A 20,601-nucleotide genomic window follows, 5' to 3' on the forward strand; every position below is an offset into this window, starting at 1 on the left:
GCATATTAAAAAGCAGAGACATTACTTTGCCAACAAAAGTCCGTCTAGTCAAAGCTATGGTTTTTCCAGTAGTCATGTATGGATGTGAGAGTTGGACTATTAAGAAAGAGGAGCACCAAAGAATTGATGCTTTTGAACTGTGGTGTTGGAGAAGATTCTTGAGAGTCCCTTGGACAGCAAGGAGATCCAACCAATCCATCCTAAAGGAAATCAGTCCTGAATATTCATTGGAAGGATTGATGCTAAAGCTCAAACTCCAATCCTTTGGCCACCTGATGTGAAGAACTGACTCATCTGAAAAGACCCTGATGCTGGGAAAGATTGAAGGCGGGAGGAGAAGGGGATGACAGAGGATGAGATGGTTGGATGGCATTACCAACTCAATGGACATGAGTTTAACGAAACTCCAGGAGTTGGTGATGGACAGCGAGGCCTGGTGTGCTGCAGTCCATGGGGTCGCAAAGATTCGGACAAGACTCAGCGACTGAACTGAACGAACTGACTGAACCATTGAAAATGTCAATATAGCAGGGAAGAGGGGGACATAAAAATTTTGGACTTCCTAATGGTTATTTTATGGTAGTACTGTATTTTGTTTTGAATGACCTGGTGTGTGTAGGAGGGGAAAGAAGACACAATATTTAGTTTTACTTGCTGGGGGCCTCTCGATGTCTTCTGTCCTGTATGAGGGATACATTTTTTTCCATGGATCGGTTTGGAACTTTAAATATGCACAGTATCTCTGTACCTATAACATCAGTTAAGTAATTAAGGTAAATGCCTTTGAGTGTTTCCCACAGTTCAAACTCTGGAGCTTGACAAACACAGCATGCCTCCAGGCTCCTGCATACTCCCCAGCCGCCTCCTCTTGCTCTAGATTCCAGAGGCCAAGGACCTGGCCCCAGCTCTCCCTCGCACCTCCCACCTCTCCTTTCTCCTATATCTTCCCTGGGAAAGAGCTGGGAGGCTGAGACCTCCGGCGATGTCATCAGATACCAGCCCACTCACTCCGGGAAAGATCCAGAGAACCAACCCCCTACCAGGCTTGGGGCAGTTGCGCACTCACATCATGATTCAAGTCCTTGCTTTTTACACAAGAAAACATCAGGATTCAGATGCTGAAGATTTGTTTCTTAAAAAAAAAAAAGGCAAAGTACTCCCCCAAACAAGTTCAGTTCAGTTGCTTAGTCGTGTCCGACTCTTTGTGACTCCATGAATCGCAGCACGTCAGGCCTCCCTGTCCATCACCAACTCCCGGAGTCTACCCAAACCCATGTCCATTGAGTCTGTGATGCCATGCAACCATCTCATCCTCTGCCATCCCCTTCTCCTCCTCTGCCATCCCCTTCTCCTCCTGCCCCCAATCCCTCCCAGCATCAGGGTCTTTTCCAATGAGTCATCTCTTTGCATGAGGTGGCCAAAGGATTGGAGTTTCAGCTTCAGCATCAGTCCTTCCAAAAAACACCCTGGACTGATCTCCTTTAGGATGGACTGATTGGATCTCCTTGCAGTCCAAAGGACTCTCAAGAGTCTTCTGCAACACCACAGTTCAAAAGCATCAATTCTTCGTCACTCAGCTTTCTTCACAGTCCAACTCTCACATCCATACATGACCACTGGAAAAACCATAGCCTTGACTAGTCGGACCATTTTTGGCAATGTAATGTCTCTGCTTTTTAATATGCTATCTAGGTTGGTCATAACTTTCCTTCCAAGGAGTAAGCGTCTTTTAATTTTGTGGCTGCAATCACCATCTGCAGTGATTTTGGAGCCCACTATTTTCCATGAAGTGATGGGACCGGATGCCATGATCTTAGTTTTCTGAATGTTGAGCTTTAAGCCAACTTTTTCACTCTCTTCTTTCACTTTCATCAAGAGGCTCCTTAGTTCCTCTTCACTTTCTGCCATAAGGGTGGTGTCATCTGCATATCTCAGGTTATTGATATTTCTCCCAGCAATCTTGATCCCAGCTTGTGCTTCCTCCAGCCCAGCGTTTCTCATGATGTACTCTGCATACCCCCAAACAAACACAAGCAAAAAGGAGCCCTTATCTCTCAACTTAAAAAAAAAAAAAAAAAAGCCATTTTGGGGAGTGAGGTTCAAGAGTGATGGGGCTTGTGTGTACCTATGGCTGATTCATGTTGATGTAGGGCAGAAACCAGTTCAATATTGTAAAGCAATTATCCTTTAACTAAAAACAAACAAAAAGCTATTTTGCATGGTAAACGTAGGCACCTATCAGACCGCAGGGTTTTAGTCTTGCTGGAAGAGTATATTCTCAAGACCTTTCTGGAAATTCCAATTCAACTTTAAATTAGACAGATGTTGGAGAAACTGACTTTAAAGTCAAAAGAGCAACAGGACACCCCTCCCAACAGGTCTGTCATCCTTTAGAATTTCACAAAACGTTGGAAGTTATTTGTTAGCTATAAATAGCAGTCCAAACGCCATTGTTTCCATTTTTAAATACAATTCTATTCCTAGAAATGGTGGAAATCAACAGGTTAGTTACGGTGAGTCCCTCGCGGCAACTCCTCCGCTGCCTTTTGGTGGCTGAGTCGTTTACTCGTGTCCGACTCTTTCTGACCCCATGGACTGTAGCCCGCCAGGCTCCTCTGTCCATGGGATTCTCCAGGCAGGAACACTGGAGTGGGTTGCCATTTCCTTCTCCAGGGCATCTTCCCGACCCAGGGATTGAACCCGAATCTTCTGAATTAGAGGCGGATTCTTTACCGCTAAGCCACCGGGGCCCCACTTCCTTTTACGAAACTACAAAGCCAGCGTGGGCACCCGCCGCATTTTTGCACAGGCATCTCCAGCACTCCTGATCCTTGCTGGGCCGCCCCCCACGCCCCGGCCTAGGGCCGGGGGTCACGTGGCACGGGGGCGGGCGGGGGCGGGGCGGGTATATATTCCGGCGCGCCGGGCGGTGAGCTGTGAACGCGGCACAGACTCGCCGGACCCTCGCCATTGGGTATCTGCTCGCCGGTGGGTGAGAGATCCTCAGCAGCCCCTGTGGCTCGGCCCACGCGGGCTTCGGGCCGGACCCTCGCGGCCTCGCGGCGGTTTCGGGCCCGGCTGGGAATGGGCGGTGTCTGGGGCCTGCGTTTCCACCCTCGCTTTTGTTCCTTGATCGAGGCTTGCTTTTCTGCTCGCTGCCCTAGTGAGTTTGTAGCTTCTTGGTTGGGTTGGGGCTAGCAGTTTCCAATCGACCCCAAAGGACGTTAGTTAAAAGGAAACGCGTGAGAAAATCGTCTTAAAGCAGAATTTTGTGGGGTACGCAGACGGGCTATTGATAAGTGGCGCCTGATTTCCGCCTTTGGCGTGGTTCTTTCTCATTTCTTGTAAAATTGGGACCCTCGGCCGCAGAGTGGCTCCGAGGGGGTGGGTTCTTGCCTTCCCAGCCCTGCTGCTTATCAGTGAGGCTGTTTTGTGTAGGTGTGGGTCGTTGGGGACACTAAAGTGACATTTAAAAACTCCTTGAAAAGTTTCTCGATCGTCGGAGCACCTCCTTACCCCCTGTGCTTAATGTCCCCTGAACTAGTTTCGGTTCTTTGACAAGAAAAGTTTGACTCCCCCCACCCCCACCCCGAAGTGCTCCATCTTGATCGGCCTGACTGCCCAAGATATCTTTTCCTTGAAATCTCTCTCTGATTTTTACATGGATGTTACCTGGTTAGCATTTTTGTGGATAGATCTTTTACTTCAAAAGGCGTCTCTAATGTCCTGGTGGGGAAAGCATTGAATTGAACACTTCCAAGTTGGTATATTGTACCCGTGAGCTCTGAAGCCTTCCTTCAAGACTTGTTTGCACAGGGGAGACCTCTGAGAGCCAGAAGGTGGGAGCAATGCAGATTCCACTGACTGTACCTTGAATTTTGCTCACTTGAAACCTGGGGTTGGAGAATTAATCTGGAGATCTTATCACAGTTCTGAAATAAGCTTCTCTTCTGCAGATTTCTTCTTTCTCCAGCAAGAAAGATGGCATCTGTTTCAGTTGAACCACAACTGGTATGATTTATAAATAGCGGATTCTTGATTCCTTTCCCCACCCGCCCTGCTTTGTAGAAGTTAACTTCTCCTTCCCTGTTGATTGCAGAGTGTGGTGACCAGGGTGGCCAGCCTCCCCTTGGTCAGCTCCACGTGTGATCTGGTCTCCTCGGCTTACATCAGTACAAAGGATCAGTATCCTTACTTGAAGTCTCTGTGTGAGATGGCAGAGAAGGGCATGAAGACCATCACTTCTGTGGCTGTGACCAGCGCGCTGCCAATCATCCAAAAGCTAGAGCCACAAAGTGAGTTTTCATTTTGGCCTCAAAATTTAGTCCCGTATAGTCATTAGGAGTGAGCCCAAAGCTGGTTTGAATAATGAAGGCTAGCTTATACCCTGAGCTTTCATCAGTCAGGGAATCCTCAGCCTTTCCTGAGACACATACTGCCTTTTCTGAGAACTGCCAAGTGATGCTCATTGTTATAGAAGGCCTGCTTCAGGTCAATGGCAAATATGATATTAAAAGAAAAGAAAATTCCCCAGAGATGTTTCTGTGTTGGCAAGTGAGATCAAACGGGGAATCAGTGAGTAAACTGAAATAACTGACTTCCTTGGGACTACACAGTAGACATGAACTGCTTTTAAAAGAAATCAGTATACAAATAGCCCACTTAAAGTGTACCATTCAGTGGCTTTTAGTATATTCGCAGTGTTGTTTAGGCATCACCATGATCAATTGTAAAACATTGTCATCTCTCCAGAAAGAAACCTCATACCACTTTCTGTTTGGTATGAGGAAGAAGTCCTGGAAATGAGAGTGGTAATGGTTGCACAATATTCTGAATGAACAGTATTGTGAGTCCCAGTGAATTGTACACCTAAAAATAGTTTAAATGGTGACATTTGTTTTGTATATTTTACCATTTTTTTTTCTTTTTAAAGAGAAACCTTATACTCATTCTCAATCACTCCACCAACCCCCCCTTTCCCCAACCTTAGGCAACTAGTATTCTATTTTCTCTTTATAGATTTGCATATCCTGGACATGTAATATAAATGGAATCATAAAACATGTGGTCTTTTGTGACTGGCTAGTTTTCACTTAGCGTAATGTTTCCAAATTTCATCCAAATTGTAGCATCATCTCAGTATTTCATTTCTTTTTAATATGGAATAATTTAATATTCTGTTGTGTGGATATATCATTTTCATGCATCAGTTGATGTTTGGGTTGCTTCTAACTTTTGCCTATCATGAACAATGAATACTAATGCGAACACTTGTACACAAGTTTTTGTGTGAACATATGTTCTTTCATATATATACCTAGGAGTGGAATTTTCCTTTCTTTTTTTTTTTTTTAGGAGTGGAATTTTCAGTTTCTCTGCATTATTATCTGCTTTGGAATAAGGGATTAAATCATTCTCTCAAATTATTGCATCATGGACTTTCAGGATTATGGGGAACCTTTTAGAAATCAGCTTTCCAACTCTATTACTCCCCAAATGTTGGGAGTTGGTGGGGGAGCTTGGACTAAAATCTGGGTCTTGTTAGGGAGATCCAGGGTCCTGTTAGCACACTGTTTCCTGGTGACAACCTCAAATATATTGCCACCTACTGAATTAAGTGTAGGTAGAGATTAGACTTGGAGAAGAAAATGGCAACCCACTCCAGTATTCTTGCCTGGAGAATCCCAGGGACAGCAGAGCCTGCTGCTGTCTATGGGGTCGCACAGAGTCGGACAACGACTGAAGCGACTTGGCAGCAGCAGAGATTAAACAAGCATGGAAATGCAAATTTTGAGGATTTTGAGATACCTCATTCCTCGAATGAGGATTCTGGTGAAGCCTGGCTTCTCTTAACCTTAGGGGACAACTGATGAGGAAGAGGCTTCCTGGCCAGCTTCCTTCTTGACTTGTCACTGCCTCAGCTTGCTGCTCCCCCACCCCCACCACACACATACGCATCCTTATTTCCCTGTCAGTAGAAGGAAGCTGCTGGAAACCTGGCAAGGATCTCCTTTCTGAACTAGAGAAACCAGACAAAGCATGGTGTGGTAAATTAAATATTTTTTGTTGTTTTTCCATAGTAAGAATAAAGGTTCAAGTTGTGTGTTCACTCTTACCAGACTATTGACATTTTCACCATTTGTGATTCTTCTAGTTGCTGTTGCCAATACCTATGCCTGTAAGGGGCTAGACAGGATTGAGGAGAAGCTGCCTATTCTGAATCAGCCAACAAACCAGGTGAGCTTGGGACAAGAGTGCTGAGGGTTGCCACCTCACATTTTTTAAGTTTTATCTGTTTCATACAGACTGTTGCAGGTCACAAACAGGCAGTACTTACTTGTTCCAACCTTGGATATATTTTTGAAAGAGTAATGACCACTCTCTTACTTCCCAAACTGTTGTAAGGTTGTCTTGGGAAGCAGAGACGAGCTATCCACCTTTGGGCCAGACTTTAGTCTGATCTCTGTTCAATGTGTGGCTTCATCTCTGTGGTGAAATTGCTTTGTTAAATCCCCGAGTCCTATGTGGTATTGGATAAATGCGGAGGTGGTGAATAGAACCTTTTCTTGCTCGGTATCTGAGAGCACAGCCAGTGGAGTGGAGAACTGGTACATCTGCCCGTGTGTCAGCCTGGGGTAGCGTGCATGGGTACCTGCATCTGTGCTTACAGGCGTGTATGAGGTGCTCAGTAGAAGCTTGTCAATGGAAAATGCCGTTTTTCTCTAGAGTCCCACTTGTGCCTCGCTGCAGGTGCATCTAGTTTAAAACAAAGAAAGAAAAAACTTTGACAGATTTTTTATCCATTTCCCTCTTTTGGTCTTTCGACAACCTTTGAGTGGTGGCAGGTAGGGCGTTTATACCTGTTAAGGAAATTGAGGCTCATCAACTCTCATATACTTGTCCAAGACCCACGACTAGAAAGTAAAAGGGCCAGATTCATCCTTAACTCTTCAACTGTGCTGCCTTAGTTAAGACCTTTATATAGGTGTCTATGCCCATGTTTCTCACCAGCCAGATGGTCTGCTTTTTTTCCCCACAGGTTGTGGCCAATGCCAAAGGGGCTATGACGGGGGCAAGAGATGCTGTGACGACTACTGTGACTGGGGCCAGGGATTCTGTGGCCAGCACAATCACTGGGGTGGTGGACAGGACCAAGGGAGCTGTGACTGGTAGTGTGGAGAAGACCAAGTCCGTGGTCAATGGCAGCATTCACACAGTCCTGGGAAGTCGGGTGATGCAGCTGATGAGCAGTGGAGTGGAAAATGCACTCACCAAATCGGAGCTGCTGGTAGACCAGTACCTCCCTCTTACCAAGGATGAACTAGGTAATTGGATTTTTGCCTTGAAATAATGTTTTGTATCTTTCCTTTTTTGCCATGCCATGCAGCTTATGGGATTTCAGTTCCCTGACCAAGAATCGAACCTGGGCCATGGCAGTGAAAGTCCAGAACCCTAATTACGAGGCCACCAAGGAACTTCTTCCAGTGTTTTATATCTTTAAGCAGTTTTTCTAAACAGCTTCCTTTAGATATGCTTTTATATACCAAAAAAATTCACTTGTTTTCCTTCTATGATTTTGGTTGCATGAGCCTCACCACAATCCAGTTGTAGAATATTTTTATCACCCCCAAAGATAAAAGTTCTGTCACCCCCAAAGAGTAAAGTTCATGATCTTTCATGCCTGTTGACAGTCAGTCTCCATTTCCCCATCCCACCCCCTCTGTCTGCATGTGTTGTGTCCAATGCTTTGTGACCCCCCTGGACTGTAGCCCATTAGACTCCTCTGATGATGGGATTCTCTAGGCAAGAATACTGGAGTGGGTTGCCCTTCCCTTCTCCAGGGGATCTTCTCAACCCAGGGATCAAACCCGGGTCTCCTGCATTGCAGGCAGATTCTTTTGTATATAGTAAGTTTTGAAACTTCCAGAGAAATTAACCTAAAGAAATGCTTTCTACAAATGGATTGCCCTTTGTAGGCTACTGTATGGGATTATTAAATATTCAGTGCTTGCTGTGTGCCAGGTAAGACACTCTGATGGGAAGAGACCTGTGTAGATGACGTGTCACAGTGATATGTTCTGGGTTGCCAAGCCCAGCAGCAGATAAGAGCCATCTTGGGCAAAGGGGTGCATAATTACCAGATGGGTGGATGGAATCAACAAAGACGAGATCCAAGTTAAAACTTTAGGCCTTAAAAAAATAAAAAAGAGTTTAGGCCTTGTCACTTAGAGCACTTAGAGCTGTGATCCCTAAGACTTCTTTTTTTTTTCCCCTTCTTTATAACTTCAGAAAAAGAAGCCAAAAAAGTGGAAGGATTCGATACGGTTCAGAAGCCAAGTTACTATGTTAGACTGGGATCTCTGTCCACCAAGCTGCGCTCACGGGCCTACCAGCAGGCCCTCTGCAGGGTTGAAGAAGCTAAGCAAAAAGGCCAGGAGACCATTTCTCAGCTCCATTCCACCGTCAACCTCGTGAGTACAACTTCATTTAAAGGCAGCTGAAGTGAGTTCATTTATCTCCAGGATTAGGATAAACGTAATCATAAAATCCAAGAATTTTAATCTTACCTTATGAACAGTCCAGTAGAAAAATGGGCCAAGAGCATATAGAAAACTCACAGAAAAGGAAGTATATGATTAGCTGAATATGTGACGCGGTGTTAATATTACTCTGAGTGGTCAGATTACTGATTTCCTTTCCTGTCTGGAGGCATTTGCAAAGCTAGATTCTGTGGGCGATGGTGCAGAGGAGAGAGATACTTGTGTTTTTGCACTTTTGGAGGATTCAAGGGAAATAGGAAAGTTAGAGACACCCCTATGCCTGGAGCAGCTTTTCTTCTAAGAAATGTATATTCATTCAGAGTTGCAAAAGAGTGTAAACAATGCACATCAACTAATAAACTGATGATATTGATACATCACAAAAGACTACTGAGTAACCTTGAAGGATTGCCAAGTTACAGAACAGTATGCATTGTTTGGCCATTAGAGACCGGTTTACTCCTGGAAGGGGAAGTAGGTGGCTGGCAACAGGGAAGAGGAAGTTTAAATTCCTTTCTCTTTTATAATTTTATACACACGTTAAATTTCAGTTGCTGTACCTGTATTAAACTGGAGGGAAATTGGAGATAGTGGTTTAATAAATAAGAGGCAGTAAAGTCCTGTGACTTTACTGGCTGACTTACACATATTGATAACAAGTAACATGCTCTTGCGGTTCCCTGGTGTCTCAGATGGTAAAGAATCTGTTTGTAATACAGGAGACCCAGGTTCAATCCCTGGGTTGGGAATATCCCCTGGAGCAGGGAATGGCAACCCACTCTAGTATTTTTGCCTGGAGAATCCCATGGACAGAGGAACCCAGCAGGCTACAGTTCACAGGGTCTCAAATAGTCCGACATGATTGAGCAACTAACACAGGGCAAAACAGAACAATGCTATCTCTGATAGGCTATCAGAGATATCTCCTTAAATACCAAGACTTTCTGTAAGAATTGATGATGGCTGGTTTACATCATAGACCTGAGAACAGGCTAATATGAATATCTGTTAATAGTTTGTTCTTTGTCTTCTTCCAACATGTTCTAGATTGAACTTGCCAGGAAGAATGTGCATAATGCCAACCAGAAAATTCAGGATGCTCAGGATAAGCTCTATCTGTCCTGGCTGGAGTGGAAGAGAAGCATCGGCTACGATGATACAGATGAATCCCACTGTGCTGAGGTAAGACAACTGGGACAGGGTTATCCACTACAGATTGTGTAGAAATTCCTACCAGGCATCGCAGTGTTCTTAGTATTCCTCTTAGAATACTCTTCTCTAGCAAAAGTTGAACAATACAGGGTACATAAGTTGCTTGTTATATGATAGAAGCAAAACTGTGCAGTAACTAACAACTTACCGGCAGGTGTATTGCCCCAGTCAGGACACAACTACCTGAGGAACAGGCATTTCCCTCATGAAAGGTACAAGCTAAGTGAATACAGGTATCTTTACTGCCATAGTGGGGATTTTTGATAGTATAAATAGAGTTGCTGTGAGAATGCTTTGTAGGAAGGGTACTAACTCAACCTTGGAGTAAGGATGGGTGAGTCAGAAGGTTTGCTGGAAGAGATGAGTGGTCAGTTGAGACCTAAGGGGTGAATAAACTAGGTGAAAGGGCATTAAAGGGGTGAGTGTTCCAGACAGAAGAAATATCATATTGCAGTCCTAGAAAACGGTTCTTTATCTTCCAGAAGCTAATATACACTTGCCCTTGAAAGTAACATTAGTCATTTGTTTATATCATATCTCACTTGAAGAAAGAACATCCCAGTTGCCCTACTAATATGGAGGGTATTTTCTTTCTGTCCGGTCTCCCCTGTTATGTTTCTTCTGCTTAAGATCATGAACTTTGAAGACTCAGGCACCTGTTCAAATCCCAACTCAGCCATTTTCCAGCTGTTATCTGGGGCATAGCTTATGTTCTACCTGTGCTGTACCTAGTCACTCAGTCGAGTCCAACTCTGTGACCCCATGGACTGTAGCCCGCCAGGCTCCTCAGTCCATGGGGATTCTCCAGGCAAGAATACTGGACTGTGTTGCCATGCCCTCCTCCAGGGGATCTTTCCAACCCAGGGATTGAACCCAGGTCTCCTGCATTGCCGGCAGATTCTTTACCATCTGAGCCACAAGGGAAGCCCAAGAATACTGGAGTGGGTAGCCTATCCCTTCTCCAGGGGAACTTCTCCACCTAGGAATCGAACCAGGGTCTCCTGCATTGCAGGCAGATTCTTTATTAGTTGAGCTACCCTGGAAACCCTATGTTCTGCCTATGAAATGTGAGATAATAACTGCCACACTCAGGGATGTTGTGAGAATTTTAAAAAGTTAAAGAATCCACATGTGTGGTGGACATATCCCAGCCGAATGTACGTGAACTAAGTCACACATAGCACTGTTGAATCCACTGCTCATTCTTAAACTTGTCTTACTTTCAGCACATTGAGTCACGTACTCTTGCTATTGCCCGGAACCTGACTCAGCAGCTGCAGACCACGTGCCACACCCTCCTGTCCAACATCCAGGGGTTACCACAGAACATTCAAGATCGGGCCAAGCACTTGGGGGTGATGGCTGGTGACATCTACGCTGTGTTTCGCAATGCTGCCTCCTTTAAAGAAGTGTCTGATGGCCTCCTCGCTTCCAGCAAGGGGCAGCTGCAGAAAATGAAGGAGTCTTTAGATGATGTGATGGATTATCTTGTTAACAACACACCCCTCAACTGGCTGGTAGGTCCCTTTTATCCCCAGGTGACCGAGTCTGAGAGTGCTCAGGCCCCAGGTACAGCCAGGAGGCCTGGCAGGCGGGGTACAAAACACCCTAAACCCGTCCCTGTCAGCAATGCACAGGGCAGCCAGCCAGATGACAGCTCCTCTTGAGCTAGACGGCTTCAAAGTAGGCAGGCAGCTAATGAGGCAAAAAGGTCTCCACTTCGGTCATTTCCAGCTGACATAAGAGCTATAAAGTTTCTGCATTAGTGCATAAGTTCTGTTACTTACCTTGCTGGAAAGAAAAGAATAATAGAGTGGTCACAGCCTGTCCAGAACTCGCACATGTTTCAGGGCGTTTTATGGCCTTATTCTTTTGCTACTGTTGCTGTTTGTACTGAATAAAAACACCTTCATGTAGGCTGTTGTATGAATTGGGGTCTGCTCTGAGCAGGCCTCAACTCTGGTTTGTCTCACAATGCATGCTTGTGTACCCTGGGTTTTTTAATTTTTTCATAAAGGAGTGCCTCCTTTGAATTAAATAAAACTCACTGCAGAATAGATCTGTTTTATGCTATGTGTTACATGTGCTTTTTGTGTGGCTTTCTCAGAACTGCTTCGCCTCCTTGACAGGGTTTTTAATACATATGAATTCAAATGGCCTGGGGGCAGGGGGCAGTTTGTACAGACATTGGAAGACTAATGTTAAAAATGGAATGTTTGATAACAAAAGCTAATGTTCCTTTAAGAATGGTATTAGAGGGTGGTGGTGGTTCCTTTCATTTGACTGTTTACTGGACCCCTGAAAGCCCGTTCTTAAACCAGTAGAAGGAGGTACATAAGTACCTGACTGCCTTGCTGAGGAGAAATCAGCTGAGAGGAAGTACATGAGTGACTGTTGCATCAGTCTCATGTAAAAGTAGCAGCATTTCTTGTTAAGGGGCCATCTCACATGTAAGGAATGAGATTGTTCAGTGTCCAGTCCCAGCTGGACTTAATGTACCATGTTGTCACTTTGGTAGAGAGGCACTAACCTCAGTGGTGGGTGAGGTACCTCTAGAAGACCTCATGAACATAATTCGGGAAAAAAAAAAAAGACTTTGGATCCCCTGTAGAAAGGAGTTCCTACTACCTCCTGCCTAGGGTGTTTAGGCTTCTAATCCCCTTAGGATGGGTTGATTACGTAGGGAATATGGACCTCCTCATAACAAAGCCCACTCCAGTACTCTTGCCTGGAAAATCCCATGGAAGGAGGAGCTTGGTGGGCTGCAGTCCGTGGGGTTGCTAAGAGTTGGACACGACTGAGCGACTTCACTTTCACTTTTCACTTTCTTACATTGGAGAAGGAAATGGCAACCCACTCCAGTACTCTTGCCTGGAGAATCCCAGGGACGGGGGAGCCTGGTGGGCTGCTGTCTATGGGATCACACAGAGTTGGACACGACTGAAGTGACTTAGCAGCAGCAGCATGACAAAGCTGCAGTATGCCAAACCTTTTCAAAAAAACCCAATCTTAGAACTTTGAAATATAGCTAAATACTGAAGGCCTGACCTGCCCTTCAGCAGAACTGAAGTCTAAGTCAAATTTATCTCCTTTTTCTACCCTGCTTCGCCACTGTCTCCCCATGAAAACAAGGAAGCAGCATACAACTTTACATGCATTTACGTGAATGAGCTATCAAACCTTACTAAGTCAGAGAACTAATTTTTTCCCCCTTGAGGTAACTCCAGGAGTCAGTAGACGTGAGCTCAGTTAGAGGGACTCCCTGAGATACTTGAAGTGAAGGAGCTTCTGGTTTCTGGAAAAGTGGACTGTCATGATTGATGGGGTTTCAGAGTGGAGCCAATCCATGCCTTCGCCTGTCTGTCCCTAGTGAGTGGCTTTTCTAGAGACTCTACCTCTTAAAATTTTTTTCTTTTTTAGTCCAAATTGGACAGGACCCTGCTATCATTTGCCTCAGAACTTCAATGGTGGTATTTTATGGCTGATTGTGATTGGTTGGAAAGTTCATATACTACAGCTGTACAGACTTCCTTATACTGAATGTAAACTTGCTGTTTCCTGTTCCTAAGAGTAATAGTACCTACTGAATTGCTTATGAAAAGGAGACAGATCTCAAAGCTGTTCTAAGTGAGCAAGGCAGAATATAAAGCAGACTTCTCTTAGCTTCTGGAAGAATACCCCTGACTTTGCTTTTACCACGAGCACACCCTGCTTTTACCATGAGTCATGCTTTTATCTGTCTGTATCTCAAGTTTGTGTCTACATGCATGTCCCTTGGTTGTCTACATGTCTCAAAACGCATGGTTTCCTTGCTTTATTGTTGAATAAACTAGCAGTTTTAGTTTAACAGACTTTTCCCCAAGGAGGGCAATTATTTTGAGGGAAAAAAAACTGACTAAGCCTAGATGTTACAGAAAAACCCAAATGAACATTTTGGCCAATCCAGTATCTTCTCCCATTCAACAGGTTGCTTTTTAATTTCGTTGAAATTTTGTTGAAAGTTTCCTTCACTATGCAAAAGCTTTTTTAGTTTGATTTGGTCCCATTTGTTTACTTTTGCTTTTGTTGTCCTTGCCTAAAGAGATGGATCAAAGAAAGTAATACTGAGACTGATGTCAAGGAAACATAGGCATGTGTGTTAGTCACTCAGTTGTGTCCGACTCATTGCAACCCATGGACTGTAGCCCACCAGGCTCTTCCATCCATGGAATTCTCCAGACAAGAATACTGGAGTGGGTTGCCATTTTCTTCTTCAGGGGACCTTCCCTACCCAGGGATCGAACCTGGGTCTCCTGCATTGCAGGCAGACTCTTTACATCTGAGCCAGGATTATTTTCTAGTTCAGAATCAGTCTGTTTTCCTGACTCTGTGTCATGTTTATGAGCATTGCATGTACATACACGTTTACCACTAAGTAAAATTCCCCCAGATGCTGTTTTTATTTCTGTAGTAACCTCACCTACAGTGCCACCTTCTGGAAAATTATCATTGTAAATACAGAAATCAAGCAGGTTTATGAATGAATGGTGCCCTCTTATGGTTGTATGGTGATAGTGATAGTGAAGTCGCTCAGTCGTTTCCGACTCTTTGCGACCACGTGGGCTGTAGCCCATCAGGGTCCTCCATCCATGGGATTCTCCGGGCAAGAATGCTGGAGTGGGTTGCCCTTTCCTTCTCCAGGGGATCTTCCAGACCCTAGGATCGAACCCGGGTCTCCTGCAGGCAGACGCTTTAACCTCTGAGCCACCAGGGAAGCCCAACAACCTGCAAAAATGATGTAACTCCCTGAAACCCTGGCACGGTCACTTGGTTTTCTTGAATGTCTTTGCAGGGAGAGACTGTTTTTATCTCATTTGTTTCATAGTAAGCGTGTTATTGAGTTTGGCCTCAGAATGCCTGATGGGCAAGAGTCTCCTCACGCTCCTTCTTCCAAACTATAGTTTTTTATGTCAGTGAAAAGGAATTTATTTTATAAATCTGCAAAGTGATTTCTCTTGTTCCACATTTATAAAAACCCTATGAAGATGGTCAAGCACAATCACTACATTCTTTTAATTAAAAAAATTTTTGGCCGCTCCATGTGTCATGTGGGATCAAACCTGAGTCCCTTGCAGTGGAAGCACAGTGTCTTAGCCACGGGACCACCAGGGCAGTCCCAACCACTTCATTTTAAATTAAACTCACTGAATAAACTTGATAGACTATGGCTCCCTCTTAACTGCCCCACCCTTTTCTTTCCCAAGCCCGCCAAATAGGTTTTGGTGATGGTCGAGAATAATGAAAATTAACCACTCTGACTCATTCTGGATATATGGAAGGTGGATTATTCATATGGTTCTCCCAGAACATCTCACGGACTAGAGCCCCCTTTTTGGTGGTGGTGGAGGCTTTTTTCCTAACCCACAAGTGTGGAATCTCCAATCTTCTGCAAAGAACTCTACCTTAGGCCAGTAGTTACTGATCTGTAGGTGACTTTGGAGGTTTATATGTGTGACAGGGTGGTATTTAAGAAACTAAAGAGAATTAAAGCTACTATTTATTGAGTACCTTTTACAAGCTAGGCCCATACTATCTTTACTCCTCACTTGGCAACACAATCAATTAGGAATTTTCCTCACTTGACAGGTGAGAAAACTGAGGTTGAAGAGAGACAAGTGGCAGAGTAGGGGTTTAGTCCAATGTGTTACTGATGTCAAAGTGCTTGTTTTTTCTATTCTAGCAATCTATTCTCTGATAGGAGAAAACTCCTGCTTGCTTAGGACTCAAAAAATCCCTCTCTAGTTTCTTGTGTTGTAGCTTCCTGTTCTATTCTACATTTATTAAAAATACTGATAGTGGATATTAAAATATACATTTAATAGAAATAGATCAGAAGAGAGAGCTTAGCAAGGTACATCTTTTAACCTAAAAAGACTAAAATTGCAATCATTGACCTGCCTGGCTGACGCCCCGCATGTTTATCAGTCATCGTCATCATCAGTGTATCAGTGTTGTTGGCTTTTGTGGATGTCAGGTTGGGTATAATTTTTGCAAAGTGAAAATTCATGAAGATCTGGAATGTAGTTTGATTTCCCCAAATAGCCTCAGGAATAAATTGTGGAAGCCTTTTTACCTCAGTCTGGATTGTCGCCTGAGTACCTGGGTTTTTAGGGAAAAGTGTAGTACGGGCCACAGACAGCCAGGTGAGAGACCCAATAAAAAGAAAGATTCTCTCTTCATGTATTTTTAAAAACTATTTTAAAATATATTGTGGCAAGATATATATAACATAGGGCTTCCCAGGTGGTGCTAGCAGTAAGGAAACTGTCCGCCAATGCATGAGACCTAAGAGACTTGAGTTCAATTGCTGGGTCAGGAAGATCCCCTGGAAGAGGGCATGGCAATCCACTCCAGTATTCTTCCTGCAGAATTCCATGGACAGAGGACCCTAGTGGGCTAAAGGGTCTATTGGTTTGCATGGAGTTGGACACAACTGAAGTGACTTAGCACACATGCATACATACCATCAAGTTTACCATTTTAGCCATTCTTAAGTGTACAGTTCATTGGTATTATGTACATTTGCAGTGTTCTGCAGCCATCACCACTCCCCATTTCCAGAACTATATCATTATCCCAAGCATAAACGTTGTACCCATTAGGCAATAACTCCTCATTCTCCCTTCCATCTGTTTTTTGATGGGTTTTTGTTGTTGTTGGTAGTTATTTTGTCTCCATTAGGTAATCAGCTAGCTTTTTTCCTCTGCTATCAAGATTTAGCCTTCAGACAGAGAATGAGATAGCTGGATGGCACCACCGACTCGACGGGCATGAGTTTGAGTAAACCCCGGGAGTTGGTGATGGACAGGGAGGCCTGGTGTGCTGCGATTCATGGGGTCGCAAAGAGTCGGACATGACTGAGCGACTGAACTGAACTGAACTTACTATACCTTTTCTGCTTCTAGTCATCTGTTAGTTAAGAAATATTACTTTGCTTATCATAATTGTATGTAAAGTAAGAGTTAATTGAACTTATCTCTAAAACCCTTCTCTATGCAGACAAGAGCTAGGGCTTTATGATAGCTATTTAAACTGTTCAAAGACCTTTTGCTTCCTCAGTTCCTAGGCATCTTCCAAACTGTTTATAGTATTGGAAATCAGAATATGGAAAAGTGGAATATTACTGTTTTTAAGAGAATAATAGAAAGATGAATAGCCAGAAATGCTTTATAGCTTGTAATTTCAAAAACTTTCATTTCATATATTCTACCACTAGTTGGTTTCCTTTTAAAAAGATGTTTCTTAGTTATAATATGAATGAATTGTGGTGATAAGACTATAAACATCTTGAAGAAAGCATAGTTATCAAGAAAGTAAAGTTCATGTATTAATTTGTGTTTCTAAGAGCTCACCTGGAATTGACAGCTCATTTCTTTAGTGTTTGGTTTAATATCCAAGATTCTTTTTTTACAGGCACTTGATTTCAGTATCACAGACTTGACATCTGAGACTGATGAAATTCCAGATATTATAGCTTTGGAAGAGGAGGATGGACCAAATCATTCTCATGCTAATGGCCCTGAGCCTTCTCAGGGCAAAATGTTGAATAACTAACAAGAAAAATCTCCATTTGCTGAATACACAGTTTGTGTCACATTAAACTTCATGTTTGCTTGTGTTCATTCCTGTGACTTTAGGGATTGATTGTTAGGGGTTAATCTCTTTTTTTGACTACTTGGTCTTAATTGTAATGAAACCCTGAGTGACCCAATCTTTTGTAACAGATTCTAGTTCTGCATTATATATTTTATATAATTCTTCAAAGTGTAATCATCAAAATGCCTATAATAAAAAATGGGCTCTTGAATCAGAGTGGTTTTTTTTTTTTCAAACTGATATATTGGACTGTTTTCTTTTCCTCCTCGGATTCATTCCTGTTTCTTCTGGTAACAGCACCTTTATGTCTTTTGGCGGGGGGAGAAGGGGGTTGTCTCAGTGGGTCTGTTAGTCAAGGTTTTTTTGTTTTCCCCTGGCCTGGGGGTAGGCATATGACCAAAAACAGGTCAAATGAGAGGAAGCATATCATGATGGGTAAAGGCTCAGACTCTGGGTTCTAATCTTGGCCCTATCACTTACTAGCTTTATGACCTTAAACTTAGTTTCTCTGTACCTCAAGTTCCTCATCTATAAGGATAATAGTAAGGATAATTGTAGGTTTATTATGAAGCATAAACCTTTGCAAAATCTTAGAGCAATGCCTGGCACAGAACAGCATTACATAAGTATTAGTTAAGTAAATTGTACAAACAATGGCTAGCCCAGTATTGAGGAACATCCCTAGTGTCTAGATTGCAATTCTGAAATACCTTTTCCCACTAAGAGAAAGCAGTGTGTCTTGGAGAAATGGCTGATTCCAAGTCTGGGGCAGGAAATGTACAAAATGAGCCTTGAACTTCTTGCTATTTCAGGTAGAAAAGAAGCTGATTTGAAGCAATCTGAACTTCAATAAGAATAATTGCAGTAGATTGAATATTTGATGGTGCTCACATTTGATGGGATTCAAAGATATCATTATGCACACACACACACAACCTAATAACCTAATTGGTCACTTTCGGGGAATGATAGCAAACCAACCCATTATCTTGAAAACTGGTAAATGAAAGAATCAAGAATTTATCCTTATTTATGTCTTTACTCCTAGGTAAATAAATAGTAAATGAGGGAAAACATCTCTCATGAAAGTATTCCTATTCCCTCTGACAAATGAAAAAGAAATGGTATCTTAGTTGGGACTGCTATTACCAATTAACTTAGACTGAGTGGTTGAAACAACAAACATTTATTTCCCACAGTTCTGGAGGCTGGAAGTCTGAGATCAGGGTGCAGCAGAGTCAGGTTTTGGTGAAGGGCCTTCTGGATTGCAGAGAGTTGACTTCTCGGTGTATTATGTAGTGGGAAGAGCAGAGACAGGAAACAAACCCTCTTGTAGTTCCATTCATGAGGGCTTTACCCTTATGACTGCATCTAATCCTAATTACATCCCAAAGACCCAACCTTCTAATACTATCACATTGAGCAACAGGGTTTGAACGTACAAATTTTTGGCAGGGAGACACAAACATTCAGCTCATAACAAATGATAAATTAGAATTTCAACATTTTGCAACCATCTGTGAATTATGGATCTAGGCACTGAGCATTAATGCCTGTCAATGGCATAAGCAGATATTGCATACTTCCTGATGAAGAAGCCTACTCCAACCATCATCTAGTCTTACCAAAGGCATCGTGCATGAGATGGTCAATCCTCTGGAGCCAGGTGTCAATTTGAAGGAAATACAGAGGACAGGGACAGTGGGACATGTTGAACTGTATCATGAGGATGCAGTCAGTGAAATCCAGACCAGGGAAAGTTACTCAGGTCAAGTAGCCCTAGTTCTTCAACAGATTACTTGTAAGAAAAAGAGAAGGGGAAATGAGAAAAACCTGCAATTAAACTATATTATTAAAAACAGGGATTTTCCTGGGTGTCCAGTGGCTAGGACTCCATGCTTCCAGTGCAGGGAGCCTGGGTTCTAGTCGTGGTCAGGGAACTAGATCTCACATGCTGCAGCTGAGACCAGGTGCAGCCAAATAATTAAGAATAAAAGGACTTACAAATTAAAAAAAAATTGTATTACTAAAAATGAAGACACATGCATCCCAACTTTCAGTAGCCAGAACACGGAGGCAACCTAAATGTTCATTTACAGGGGAATGGATAAAGAAGATGTACATATATACAATGTAATAATCCTCAGCCATAAAAAAGAACAGTATAATGCCATTTGCAGCAACATGGATGGACCTAGAGATTGTCATATTAAATAAGTCAGACACAAATACCATATGATATCACATATATGGACCCTAAAAAAAAAAGACTACAAATGAACTTACTTACAGAGTAGAAGTAGACTCACAGATGTAGAAAAGAAACGTGTAGTTAGCAGGGGAAAAGGGAGGGGCGGGATAAACTGGGAGACTGGGACTGAAATATACACACCTATATATAAAATTCCCAAAGAAAGGCAAGCCCCAAGAATGCTCAAACTACCATGCAATTGCACTCATCTCACATGCTAATAAAGTAATGCTCAAAATTCTCCAAGCCAGGCTTCAGCAATACGTGAACCGTGAACTTCCAGATGTTCAAGCTGGGGCCGAGGAACCAGAGATCAATTGCCAACATCCACTGGATTATTGAAAAAGCAAGAGAGTTCCAGAAAAACATCTATTTCTGCTTTATTGACTATGCGAAAGCCTTCGACTGTGTGGATCACAATAAGCTGTGGAAAATTCTGAAAGAGATGGGCATACCAGACCACCTGATTTGCCTCTTGAGAAACCTGCATGCAGGTCAGGAAGCAACAGTTAGAACTGGACATGGAACAACAGACTGGTTCCAAATAGGGAAAGGAGTACATCAAGGCTGTATATTGTCACCCAGCTTATTTGACTTATAGGCAGAGTACATCATGAGAAACGCTGGGCTGGAGGAAGCACAAGCTGGAATCAAGATTGCTGGGAGAAATATCGATAACCTCAGATATGCAGATGACACCACCCTTATGGCAGAAAGAGAAGAGGAACTAAAAAGCCTTTTGATGAAAGTGAAAGGAGAGTGAAAAAGTTGGCTTAAAGCTCAACATTCAGAAAACTAAGATCATGACATCTGGTCCCATCACGTCATGGCAAATAGATGGAAAAACAGTAAAAACAGTGTCAGACTTTTTTTGGGGGGTTCCAAAATCACTGCAGATGGTGATTGCAGCCAGGAAGTTAAAAGACACTTACTCCTTGGAAGGAAAGTTATGACCAACCTAGA

At 43.2% G+C, this 20,601-nt stretch overlaps 1 protein-coding gene across 4 annotated transcripts; it reads left to right on the top strand.

Moving 5' to 3' along the window:
- The first annotated feature begins 2,896 nt into the window (after positions 1–2,896).
- PLIN2 (perilipin 2) lies at positions 2,897–17,598 on the top strand. 4 transcript variants are annotated; one of them, XM_065907759.1, is made up of 9 exons: positions 2,897–2,988; positions 3,957–4,011; positions 4,100–4,295; positions 6,155–6,237; positions 7,040–7,325; positions 8,290–8,471; positions 9,588–9,722; positions 10,979–11,269; positions 17,205–17,598. In XM_065907759.1, exons 2-9 carry the CDS (start codon positions 3,982–3,984, stop codon positions 17,343–17,345), a joined length of 1,344 nt encoding a protein of 447 aa, XP_065763831.1. In that variant the 5' UTR covers positions 2,897–2,988; positions 3,957–3,981; the 3' UTR covers positions 17,346–17,598. The 4 variants fall into 4 exon arrangements, with proteins under 4 accessions (XP_065763831.1, XP_065763828.1, XP_065763829.1 ...); XM_065907756.1 differs by lacking the exon at positions 17,205–17,598 and having other exon boundaries at positions 10,979–11,809; XM_065907757.1 differs by lacking the exon at positions 17,205–17,598 and having other exon boundaries at positions 2,906–2,974; positions 10,979–11,809.
- The last annotated feature ends 3,003 nt before the right edge of the window (positions 17,599–20,601 follow it).

This window comes from Muntiacus reevesi, chromosome 17 (genome assembly GCF_963930625.1).
Source record: "Muntiacus reevesi chromosome 17, mMunRee1.1, whole genome shotgun sequence".
Taxonomy (NCBI): domain Eukaryota; kingdom Metazoa; phylum Chordata; class Mammalia; order Artiodactyla; family Cervidae; genus Muntiacus; species Muntiacus reevesi.